This window comes from Morone saxatilis, unplaced genomic scaffold, assembly GCF_004916995.1.
Source record: "Morone saxatilis isolate NCDOM2014 unplaced genomic scaffold, NCSU_SB_2.0 Contig23, whole genome shotgun sequence".
In the NCBI taxonomy this organism is placed as follows: Eukaryota; Metazoa; Chordata; class Actinopteri; family Moronidae; genus Morone; species Morone saxatilis.
In genome coordinates this window covers 14,479,277-14,491,821 of record NW_023339796.1, presented here as the reverse complement: position 1 = coordinate 14,491,821, position 12,545 = coordinate 14,479,277, and the positions used below count along the sequence as shown (strand labels likewise).

The window sequence follows — 12,545 nt, the reverse complement described above, 5'->3', positions numbered from 1 at the left end:
GAAAGGGGGGGGGAGGGTGGTAAGGGAGAAGACAAAAATAGAGTCAGATAAGAAAAGGGAGTTGCTGTGGAATGCCGATAGGCACAAGAGACTTCCTAACTCTAAGATGGAAAAGTGTAAACGAAGTGCAGGAGCTACACTTTGCCTGTCTGAACATGCAGAAAGCCATGAGAGAGATATTCTGCTGATCTTCCAAGATTCATATTTCATTTCATTTTCATAATCTCTTATAATGCAACAAAATGTATCTCATGTTTGTCTCTAGTAACAAAGATCATTTTATAAGCATTGCTGAAGAAGATTTATTTTTGACAATCTTGTCTAGTATGCATTTTCAAGGTTTAAATGATGAGTTAAAAGATGGAAGCAACTTTCAACTTTGTTTGTCAAGCTTTCATTGGCTATACTTACACTTACCCCACAGACTGTATGTGTAAAAACATGTACAGGAAACTATAATTGCAAACTGAGCTTTGATGAAGGTGACAAAGTATTGACCATAAAACATTAAAATATTTAATGTTTAAAATATTTAATGTTTTGCATAATATATGGGTACAAGGTATATAGTCCATAGGTTATCTTCAGTATGACATCTCTTATGTTTGGATGCAAATTAGACTTCTCATAAACAAATTGTTGTAAAACTCCAGTAAGATCCAAAACATAGAAATAGACTTATTTGGGATTTGGGAGGGGTAGCGCAGCATAGAAATCACAGATACTGAGCTTATCTACTGCATTTAATGGGTTCATACTTGGTTCTCATGAATTTAGGAAAAGTCATCGCGTTTTAAACTGATAAAAACCTGTAAAGTATGTTTCTAGAGTTGTTAAAGAGGACCCAAACCAGAACATTAGGGTTTATTTATACGACTGCATTTGGAGATCTTCTCGACCTTCCGGTACACATGGATACCAGGAAGGCGACTATCTTGCTATTTACTGCCAGCGGTGATGTGGCACTTTGGTGAACGGGACAGACAAAGTAAAAGTAGTGAGGTTTGAGCCCGTCAGAGGAGGCTCTGCAGGACAGGTGCAGCGCTGAGTCATTACACTGCGACTTATGCAACAAGCTCTGACTCCTCCACTCCACGGCAACAACAATAACCGCCCCGATTATAATGTTTGGAAGCAACTTTTCTGCTTCAACTTTGCATTAATTTGCATAAGAATGACGGAGGGGCAGCTGCAGCTTCACACCGTGTGGGAGTTCTAAGAAAGGTCTCCAAAGTGGCCTGTCGTCAAATTACATCTCTTATCTTGCAGACACGCCTCAAGTGTATCCTTTAGTGGTCTACTGACTCGGCGTTATGTGGTGCAAATGGGCCAAAACGTGAATGACGCTGTGAGCGTTTGAAGGTAGCGCTCAAAACGTGCCATCCGTTTCCAAATGAGACGGGAGCTGTCCACTGCTTGTGGTGCTGAACGCAAGCAGCCCAGCAGAGAGCAAAAAACCTACTGATTTTCTGACCTAAATGCAATTCAGCGACTGGGGCATGTCGGGAAAAAAAAGGGGGATTCACAGGCTATTTCAACAAGCCCGACTCACAAGCAGCCTTCTTGGCTCGTACATTCCCCTAAATATTTGTATGAAAAAATAGCTGCTGGATGTCCAGCTGGGTTTTCGGTGTTTGAGCGGTGATAAACAGAGCGCATCCGTCATTAAGATGCAGGATCCGGGGAGTCATACAGACGGATATGTCTCCAATGAGCATGCTTGAGGTTTTCGCACACTTGGCTCAAGGTGACATTCCATTACTGAGTGCATCGCGCGCGCGCACACACACACACACGCACGCACGCACACACACACACACGGGTAGCCTACATCCTGTCAGCACAGCTCTTGTCGCAGAGCATAGTTTATACTACAATATTAACCAGATCTGTGTAAATAATGGCATTTTTAAACGAGCCCGAATCAGCGGCGGAGCGCTGTCCTCTTTGTGAGCGCACCGCAACGGGAAAGTCGAGATGTGTTAGCAGGCCGGGCTTGTTGAGCATCCCAGACATGCTACTGTACATACAGCCTGGAATAGGATTTGTTTACAACCTTGAAAGGACACTCTTTGCTAAAGTCCATTTGCCTGACAACAGGTTGTTTGGGGGGGGATTAGTGGCAGCACGTTGCAATGCATCGATGCAAATCTCCACAGATTCAATCATAAGGGATGAAATGAAAGATCAGCAGCCTGTAGCCTTGAACAATAAAACCATGCATGTGTTCCCATGGAGTCACAGTGGTTACTCACTATATAGTGAGTTGTAGATGACAATGAGGACCCACACGGGCCCCTCATGACTTTCAACGTGCAACCAATGGCAGCCCCAGCTCTTACCTGAAATCGCTGTAAGGGTGTATAATCCAATTTCCAGCTGATTTTACCCTCTCCTGCTCTCTCTCCACTGCTTTTTGACTACCATACATGCGTAAGGAGAATTTGTTAACTCCAGGCTGCAGCATACTACTAAACTGCCGCTGCATGAAGCTCGCTTGGCTGCCCCGAGGCTCCGCATCCTCGGCGGGCACAATTGGCGGTCCATCCTCCGGCTTCTGGAAAGTGACAGAGTTCCTTGGCTGCTGGATCTGAGTCTGAGTCGGGCCGTGCAGCGAGGACGAGGCTTTCCGGCTTGGTGCGTTAGAGAAGGACACCTTGGAGTCCTTTTTCTCGGGGACACCGCTGGACACGGGGGTAGCACCGGGGTTTGCGCTCTCTCCTCCGTGCCCCCCGGTCAGGGACCCGCCTGGTGTGATCGAGCCGTCCATGCTGGCGGTGGTCGAGTTACAGGCTCCTCGCTTGGTGCTCCCTCCGTCCTCGGCCCTCCCCGACCCTCCTGTCTGCTTCTCCTGCTTGGAGATGATTGAGCGCAGGCTCCCGGTACCCGAGTCCCTCCTGCATTCTCCGTTTTTGTTGCATTTCATGCTGGAAATTGGAGCGACGCTGTTGCGACCATCACCCGCTGTCGCGTTTAAAACCTCTACCGCGACCGCTGATTCCGACGCCTGCGCCCCAGATGCTCTGCTGCTCTCGCCGCGCTGGGCAGCATCGCCCGGGCAGGTTGTCTGGGTCTCGGTAGCTCTGGAGGCAGCACTGGGCCGTGGAGCGGCGGGAGCGTCCTCTGTGTGTGTGTGGTAGGGCTCCTTGTTGGAGTTTCTCCTGGAACCCGAGGACGCGGCTCCCCCTCCTGGCGTAAAGTTCTTCATCCTGATACTGCCGCCTCCTCCTCCTCCACCTCCGCCACTGCCGCTCCCCCCGGCTCGGCGCAACCGCGGATGCTGAAACTTGGACTCCTCTTCTCCGTCCTCCGTCTCGTCCATCACGACGTTGCTGGCCGCACCGGGATGCTTACCGCTCGCTGCGCCGGGAGAACCGGAGTCCAGGCAGTTCTGGTTGCTGTTGCTTCTTGTGCATTTGGACGTGGCAGCCTTGGGTGCGTTTATGTGGCTGCATCCGCTGCCGCCCACCGCCTTCTTTTTCATGGTGGCAGCAGTCGCCGGTGAAACCTCATTCCTGTCCATGACATTGAGCATATCAAATTTTGCCTCCAATTATCTTTGGAGAACACCAATCAGAGACAGAGGGGAGATGGAGAGAAGAAGAGAGGGGGAGAGAAAGGAGAGAGGGACAGAGGGAGGGGTGAACGTGACTTCTTTGCAAACTACTGCGCTTCTACTTTCACTAGTCATTGTGTGTCAAAGATGCTCAAGCATCAAACTAATTGAGCCCTTTGACTGCGTCAAATATCATTAAACTGTTAACCACAGCTGCTCATGATTCAGCTCAGGCTGCTTCTAGCTGAGGCCTCTCAGTCATCACCTGAAGCCTGAATGGCCTCGAGTAGCTCAATCCAGATAATCACACGGAAATAGATGCTTAACATGTTGTCAATCACGGTATATACTGACATCCAAAGTTTAATTACCACGTGTTAATGAACACTCAAATGATGTCATATGTTTTAGAAGGTGTTTTCAATGACAACCTTCCTGAATTTATGTCACCACACTTGGTGTTTAGCGCGCCCTAGCGGTTATACAGGGGTGGCACAGACGGTGGCAAATGACAAATTAAATTGAATATTTATGTGATTCTGACACAAGAGTCAAATTTTACCAAAGGCACATGATCAGGATCAGGAACAGGGTTACAGTGTATAGCCATACAGAAAGGTACAATATTATCGCACATGTCACCACAAAGGCGTCTGATCCTTTGGGAGCTCTCCGGGTTCGTGTCCCCCTTCCACTCCCCACAAGGTACATTTTAGTTTCAAAGCACATTTTGATTTCTGTCCCTCTGAGTCTGGAGTTAAAAGGCACAGATGACAAGAGTACAAATGTTCATGTGTACAGACGGTACAGTAGGGTTTTTGTGCAGTGAAAGTACATAATACAACATTCCCGGGTCTTATTTTCTAAAAGTGTGAATATGAGAAACCCTAGAAGCACTAAGGAGGAATCAATTAGCTATCCACGTCCTCAACAATTAAACATACTTTCACATTCAGAGGCAGAGTCAGCTACTGCATAATCTGTGCAGTTACTAACAGTAACAGTGTATTGCACACACTGACACAAAGATGCTGTTGCACTTGGTGCAGGTTCAGCATCACTAATGGACTATTTAGTGCTCTGGTTTAAACTGCATGGTATGAACATAAAACACCTAGTTCCAGATGTGTAGTGCAGTAGTAAATGCATTTCCATTAGCATCTCTGTTGGAAAGAAAAGTATATAAAGACACCCTGAATATCGAATGTGCCAATGGCCTAAGCCGTAGAGCATTATCCCAACTCTCTAAGGACGTGGGCCATGATAACCGAGTGCTTTGTCACTTGAGAAGAGATAAAGTAGCTAGCCTCTTTTCTTTGGTCTAGTTTCAGTCGAGTCTAATTTTGGTCATTTGTAAAGGATAGCTTGGTTTTACACACAAATACAAAGGGCTGAATCCATCACTGCTACATACTTATATTCCTGCAGAATCAAATAAAACTTAAACCTAGTAGCCAATTCTTGCAAATTTCTTACCTTTTGACATCAGTGCTGGGAAGTCAACAGCGTCATCCCTCTCGCTCTCCCTCCCTTCTTCTCTCTCTCTGTCTCCCTCTTACTGTCATCTTCCCTCCACTTCATTAGCCAAAACTACACAGCTGCACTAATGTTCAGTTTAATTTCCTGGCAGGGTGATACAGCAGTGTGGCGTTCACAGATAGTTTTCAGCAAATGACATCAAGTGACCACTGATGTGGCAACATAATTAAAAGAAGACAAGTAAGTGGTGGTGATATGAAAGGCCCAGAGACATGTTAGAGTGCTACACAGGAGCTAAAAGGGTTTATCCATTCATCAAAATGAAGAGCGCTAACCCATATAGGGAAGATTAAGTGATGACCTTTTTGGTGTGGAGCAAAAGACATGCAAAGTGAAAACAAATGAGAGGAAAAGTAGGAATCAACATGACCTGTATCTCTTTCCTAAGTTTTACTACGAATTAAGCCAGAATTTCTCAACTGGAATCTCTCTTCCCTAAAGGTCATGTAAATGAGTCATTAAATAACAAACCTAATAGCTTTTTATATTTGCAGCATTGGCAGTTTAGGGACCATCAGGAATATAAATTTAATTTGTTATTCTTATTTATTTAAATATGAAAATCCTCACAGGTCACCGGTGTGGTGAGTCAGCCACCACCTGCTTGTTGATTATTGCTACAAATTTCACCTAAAGCAATATTGGCATGCTGGTACTTGAAGGTACTCAACATTCGTTTCAGGTTTTGTCAGCACCATAGGATGGACTTACAGTGCCTGTATTTGACCCCCTTGGAAAGTTTTCATGTTTTTTGTGTTTAGTACTCAAATAGATTGTATATAGTGATTTATTTGTTTTAATTTAGATCACTTTATAGACATTTGCTTTCACTTTGGCATTTAATGGTCTTATTTCTGTTTATCCATGTAAAAAAAAAAAAGCCTAATTAAATCTACTTTGATTTAATGTTCTAAGGCAATAAATCATGAAATCAGAACGTGGCAGAAAACAAGTGCCCCTGCTGCAAACAGGAGGCTGAGTTGTGATTAATTATCAAACAATCACTTTGCTGCATACAAGGCTACTTTTCATTAAACACTCTGAAATATCACAAGATCAATTTATAATTTATGATTAACATGCGTTTATGAAAAGCAGGCGAGTTGTCTTTCTCCTAATTAAAAACAACTGGTTTGATTAATATTGAACTATTATTGAATGTGTAATAGTAAACAGGACCAGTAGGCTAACATTTTGACACGGCACATTATCAGCAGAAAACAAATGTGTTTGTTTTAGCACTTTATTGTGACTGTACGAAAAATCAGTAAATAAAATAATAACACTTGTTTTGTGAAACACATTTGGTCAGTTCCATAGAGGTAAGATAATCCCATGCCTTTTTTTATGTGTCTTTTTTCCTTTTACATTGCTCAATTTGTGTCTTGGGCAAGGGTTCAATAAATAATTTTTTTTCACTTGAGGAATAAAAATGTGTCCACTGTTGAGCTGTGTGGATCTTTACCTTGTCAGATACACCAAGTACACTGGATCAAGCTCTAATAAAAAGAGAATCTAATAAAAAGAAAAGAAAAGAAAAAAAAAAAGTCCTAAAAGACTCAATGCAAAAATGTGAAAAATCTTTTTTGTTCAGTAGTTTACCCAAACTCACATTCTCAACATCAGACAGAATTTTGTGCAAAATGAAAAAAAGGTGAAAATAAATAAAAATCAGATGCATACACTCAGTTCCCTTTCCTCAAGGTTTTAGTTTGATCCATTAGCTGTACAGAGGCTGACAGTTCAAAATGAATTCTCTATCTACACATCTATGTACTCTGCATCACCACAGGAAATATTTTTTTATTTTTTTAAAAGAGCCTTTTTTTTCCCTTTTAAATATAAAATGTGTCCCAGCTTCGTGGCAAAGACATCTCTCCATCAAAAAGCAGTCCACTCTGGCTCAAACTCTGCTCCCGTTCTGGTTACAATCCCAATCTAACTACTACTCTCAGCCTTTCTGCATCCTCCGTCAACACTGCCCAGTCCCAGCAGCTTAAACACTCTGCAACCATAGCAGCAGGAGCTGGACCCAGCGTCCGTTCAGCACAGGGGGAAGAATGATGACTAACAGTCTGCAACAGATTCAGAGTTCCCCTCCACTCATATCGTCCCCTTGAATTGAGACAGACAACTGTCCTGGTCTCAGCTGCGGAGAGGAGCTGTTGGGTCTCGTATGTTGTGAGGTTTTCAGATAGGAGGTGCCTGTGACGATGAAAATCTATGAATTGCTGGCAGCATTCTCATTGCTAGGTGAGCTGGGTGAGGAAGAGGAGGAGGAGGAAGGAGAGAAGTTCATTCCTGATAACCCTGGTGGGTCTGTGGCTGTGTTCTGTCCGCTAAGACTCTTCCTGCACACAGGACATGTATCATGCTGTGGGAAACAAGGATAAATGAGACTCTTAAGTGTTTTCAATACATTAACAAATTCACATGAGCATCCAGTTCTGTTACAAGTGTGACACAGATATCAGGGAGGACCTGATCAACCTTTTTGGTTTGATCTGAATCATTGAATACCTCATGTGCTCATTGAACGGCTGTTTCCCCAATTGGAGCTTGGTAGTGGGATTAAGAATGTGGATGTCATTATCTTACATAGGTGGGTTGCTAGCTACATTCATTAGAAACAACAACTACAAGTGTGGATGAGGTCGCAGCTGTACAAGGTGTTGGAGGCCATTTACAGAAATAATACACCTCAAACTTATTTTTTTGATAAATTTAAACAAAAATTCATTAGGACAAAACAACAAAAACAATGCCGTCGCCAAACAGGAAAACAGCTAACACAAACAAAAGATTCAGTCCAGCTGAAGATGTATTAATGGTGTAGTAAGTGGTGCAGCTGAAGTTTAAATGTATTATCAACCTACAGCAGCACTTTAAAATGAGCACCAGAGTGGTATTTGTTCGGGGAAAGAGGGTGGGAGTAAAGACATAATACTATCTCCTGAACAGTTTGGTTGCAACCTCTATTTTATTTTGTGCGTGTTGATTTATGCTGTATTTAGTCTGTAGTGCATTTTTTAAAATCTTTTTATTTCATTTATTTATTTCTCAGGTTTAATCTACCCTTTTGCAAACACGCCTTTAGTCTGCTTTGTGTGCGCGACATGTGAACAACATCTGTGTGTGATAATGTGACAGTGGGGTCAAGAGTTGATGCTGTGAGCTTGTTTCATGATCGCAGGACCTTTTTTCGTTTCTCTTTTCATTTATTTATTTTTTAGTTCTAAGTTTTATCCATCACTTCTGTATATTCTATACCTTATCTGTTATTAGATGTACATTTTACTTGATTTGTATTGATTTAAGTTGAAAAGCACAAAGCACAATGGGTTATAATGAACAAATTATCACAGACAAATCTTTAGCTATATAGTTTAGTGTAGTTGATACCAATCAAATACTGCGATCAATGTCTGATATGAATCCTGCAGATCTGTATGGGACATACTTGATAGACATACATACCTGTTCCAGCCATGGTACTATACAGTCATTATGAAACAAATGATTGCATGGCAGTTGTCTAACACTCTCTTCAACGCTGTAGTCTTCTTTGCACACTGGACACTCTAAACCAGCACCTGCACAAACAGAAAGCGACATACGGTCTGTGTGTCTGTGTGCGAGAGAACCGCGGCCACATGCATCAGCTGCATGGAAAATTGTGGTCACACAGATTATTTATATTTGAGTTGAGGCGGTGTTGTGAAATGTAAGGTTCAATTCAAGCTCTTCACTTCACCACCACCAACACCAACAACATGAAAAGTTTAAAAGTTCAAATAGAAGTACATATGCATGTAAAAGACATTTTCAGAGGGTGATTATTGTCAGTTGTCTACCTGTGATAGAGAAAATACTGTCCCTGAATTGACTTATGCAAAGGATTTATATTGTATGAGGTGTGCTGGGAATGCATATGTCTGTATGAAGTCAGTACAAAGAACAACACTGATCAAATAGAGAACTTTTCTGCTCTGACAGATACCTAAATGTCAACAAACACTGAGTGAGTAGGGTTGCGTATTGGCAAAAATCTGGTGATGCGATACGTATCACAATACAGGGGTTCAATTATTTATTTGTTTAATCACATTTTAGGAAAACTGTCATAGTATAAAGAACACACCATGCATATACACACTATATGCATACAAGTGAGTTTAAGAAAAGTTTACTTTGTTACAGTGGGGTCTGCATATATGTATATAATATCAAGGTTCCTGTAACATCCAACATCAATGCCCTCAGTTTACAACACTGCTATGTAGCAGTTGGGGGTTTAAACACAAAAACTGATAAGTGTTTTTGAGAATTGATACAATATCACGAAACAAAATATTGTGATAGTCGGGTGTATGTGATTGAGTAACTGTAAGTTAGAGAGTAAGAGTCAGAGAGAGAGACACAAACTTACCCACATGTTCCTCTGTAATGGAGATTGTGGGTAAACTCTTTATCCTTTCTCTGTCAGCAGGAGGGGGACCCGTGTTTTCAAACTGGTTCAATAACTACATGTGAAAAAGAGAAGAATCTCAATAAATGGCTGAGAGATCATCTGCATGGGAACAAGGTCGTTCTGTAAAAGTACAACTTCTATACATCATCTTCCAATATCTAGCTAAACTATGCGTCTGATTTAAAGGCCGAATCCTTCAGTAAGTGTGATTTACTGAGGTGCACTCCGTCAAAAAAGAGCTGTTTGTTTAAAGTATCATTATATTGCTAGAAAACAAATTATACCACTATTAAAATATATTATCAATTCTAAATATATATAATATATAAAAGGTTTGTGGCACACTGTAGCCACCTAATTGATGTGCAGTTATATTTCCACTGTCATGTAACAAAAGAACACTTTTTATACCTGTGTAATTATTGCATCAAGACCATTGGCACCCCAGGCGTAGTCCATTGGATTGGAATGTAGCATGCCCCTGCAAGACAAGAAGGTTAGAGAGTTAACACAGTAAACTTGATTGTAGATATGAAACAAGTAAACACACAGTTTCTTACACTTACCATGGTCCCATCCCAATATTTGGCATGGCTGTAGGTGCTATGATTCCATTTACTAGCTGCTGTATAATTCTGTATCCGGAAAAAACATCACAAAAAAAAAACACTTTCATTAAACATTTATTGAATCAAACTGAGAAATTCAACTTGTCTTCTTACCTCATCTATACATATTAACAATTTCATGGTCAAACAATTGTATTAATACTTAATACACACAGTAATACCAGATATCTGCGTGCTATCTGAATGCTGTTTGGTATTTATAGGAATAGCACAATTAAAATGGTAATACAGGATATTTTGTCTTTATACTTTTTGAAAGGTGTAAGAGGCTTTTGATAAGAGGCATTACAGATCTTTATCTTTACTGGATCTGTTACGTGTGTTTGTGTCTTCAACGTGGTGCCAGATTGTATGTTATATTTAATGGTATTTAGATTATATGTTCAGAGTTGAAATCATGTTTCCATATTCTGCCCTTCGGCATTCTCTGTGGCCCAAATGGCCTTCGCCCTCGCCGACTTTCTCTGAGTTACACTTGCACAACATGTGGTTCACCTTTATTAGGTCAGCTGAGTAAATTCACTCTCAGTAAACATGAGAAGATTTCAGTGTTAATAACATGACCAGAGAAAAAATAACTTCCAAATCAAGTTGGTTCAACCCTGTATACAAAAATGCCTAAAAGGTGAACATACATGCCACTATGTTATATTATGGAAAGCATCAATTTAACATGGATGTTCCTTAAGTATACAGAGTAGCCCTCCCACGAGTCTTCTCCATTCAGGTATCCCTCACTCTCAAAAAGGTCTGAGAGCCCTGGTTTAGATGTATCATGTCACCATATTCTATATAAAACCGGAAATGACATTAAGTATTTTCTACCATAACATGTGAAGCAAGTATTACTCACACCAAAGAAGCTAATTCCTTACCCGTATCCTCTTGTGTCCCACAACAAACTCCCACATACACTCTACTGCTGAAAATGTCTCACCCCTCTAATGTGGGCACTCCTTCATGGCGCGTACCCTGTCTTCGAGGAACATGTCGCCCCCGTGGTTGCCGCGCACTGTATCGTTGCCGTGATGCCATTTCCCGCTCCCTCCTGTTTTCTGTCTCCCGGTTGTCCTCTGTGGGTAGCCGCGTTCGAAGGTCGAAGTTTTCATCAAAAATCCCAAGAGCAAACGGACCGTACCCAGAGGGAAATGTGAATAAATGCTGGTGATCCATGTTCTAGTAGAAAGGACAGAGGCAATGTCAAATCATGTTGCAGAGTGAAAATTGTTCTCCTGGACCAGATGATTTAACAAGTCACACTGACCTCAAAGGATGGGCGGTTCTGGTCACTGGTGGAGGACGTGGATGCAGACCCATTTTCCGTACTGCACAGACACAGAAGTAAAGCTGAGACTCAGAAATCCTCTTAAACATCAAAGTGACCAAATTCATGAGAGACACAAAAATCCTCCATACCTTCTTTCCTCAGTAAGTTCCTCAATAAAGCCAGATTCACAGCGTGGACAGGTGTAGTCCTACAATGAAAATATAAATGTAAATATGTAGTATATACACACAGTAACTAACATGTTTACAGTTGACTGTTTATTAGGTACACAGAGCTAAAAACAAAAGCACTCTGATTCAACAGCTCGACAAAAAAATCCTACCCTCATGAGGGCTGTGAGAGAGGTGTTGATTCAACTTCATGGTCATTTTGGAGGCTGTGTGCTGCTGTTGAATTGTGTTGCGTTACACTGAGAGGTGTTTCTAATCTTTAACCTACCAGCACTCGTAAAAATGAGGAGCACAAAGAAGAAATGCAACTCAACACAATTCAACAGCACCACAAACTGCAGCTTCCATATGTAAACAACACATTGTGAGCACTTCCACTCAGTACGTATATTCTCCTGGCTGTATGTTGTCACACAGGTAACACAGGCTGACTGTCAATAAAGTAACTGTGACTGTAACATTCAAGAAGCTTCCCATGAATGGCCTTAACAACAGACTGCTGTGGCAGGCGGGCGGGCTGTTTCCACAAACAGCAATGTTAACTGACTGGCTTTAGATGGAAGTGATATTGTGAAAGTTTGACTTATCTTTGTGCTATAACCACAATAGGACAATAGGTTAACACCAAGCCTGTGGGTGGGAAAACAACTCAGTGTAGAGTTGTTTTAGTATACAATCTTTGACTCAAAACCAGAAGCTGTTCATCTCCCCTCACAGAATCAAAATGTGACTGACATTAAACACCACCACTACGACACCTGTACGGCTGTTATAATGGGTTATATGAAGCTGGTGGTCATTATACCGCCATATAGCTGACATTAAAATGTCTAGCACACGATATCATAACACGACTGGACCACCAACTTCTTCACTACCACCTGACTGTCAC

At 41.9% G+C, this 12,545-nt stretch overlaps 2 protein-coding genes across 2 annotated transcripts in view; both read right to left on the bottom strand.

Moving 5' to 3' along the window:
• The window catches only part of LOC118334515 (potassium/sodium hyperpolarization-activated cyclic nucleotide-gated channel 2-like), a 28,452-nt gene extending 24,917 nt beyond the window's left edge, over positions 1 to 3,535 (bottom strand). Inside the window, 1 exon segment of the mRNA XM_035670436.1 lies at positions 2,343 to 3,535. Coding sequence (XP_035526329.1) covers positions 2,343 to 3,535 — 1,193 coding nt within the window.
• Positions 3,536 to 6,924: 3,389 nt separating this feature from the next.
• rnf126 (ring finger protein 126) overlaps positions 6,925 to 12,545 on the bottom strand; it is a 5,952-nt gene continuing 331 nt past the window's right edge. Inside the window, exons 2-9 of the mRNA XM_035670678.1 lie at positions 11,612 to 11,670; positions 11,460 to 11,520; positions 11,133 to 11,371; positions 10,133 to 10,201; positions 9,978 to 10,047; positions 9,525 to 9,618; positions 8,573 to 8,688; positions 6,925 to 7,469 (exon numbers count right to left, since the gene is read on the bottom strand). Of these exons, the coding sequence (XP_035526571.1) occupies positions 7,317 to 7,469; positions 8,573 to 8,688; positions 9,525 to 9,618; positions 9,978 to 10,047; positions 10,133 to 10,201; positions 11,133 to 11,371; positions 11,460 to 11,520; positions 11,612 to 11,670 (861 nt within the window). The 3' untranslated portion in view covers positions 6,925 to 7,316. The remainder of the gene's footprint in view (positions 7,470 to 8,572; positions 8,689 to 9,524; positions 9,619 to 9,977; positions 10,048 to 10,132; positions 10,202 to 11,132; positions 11,372 to 11,459; positions 11,521 to 11,611; positions 11,671 to 12,545) is intronic.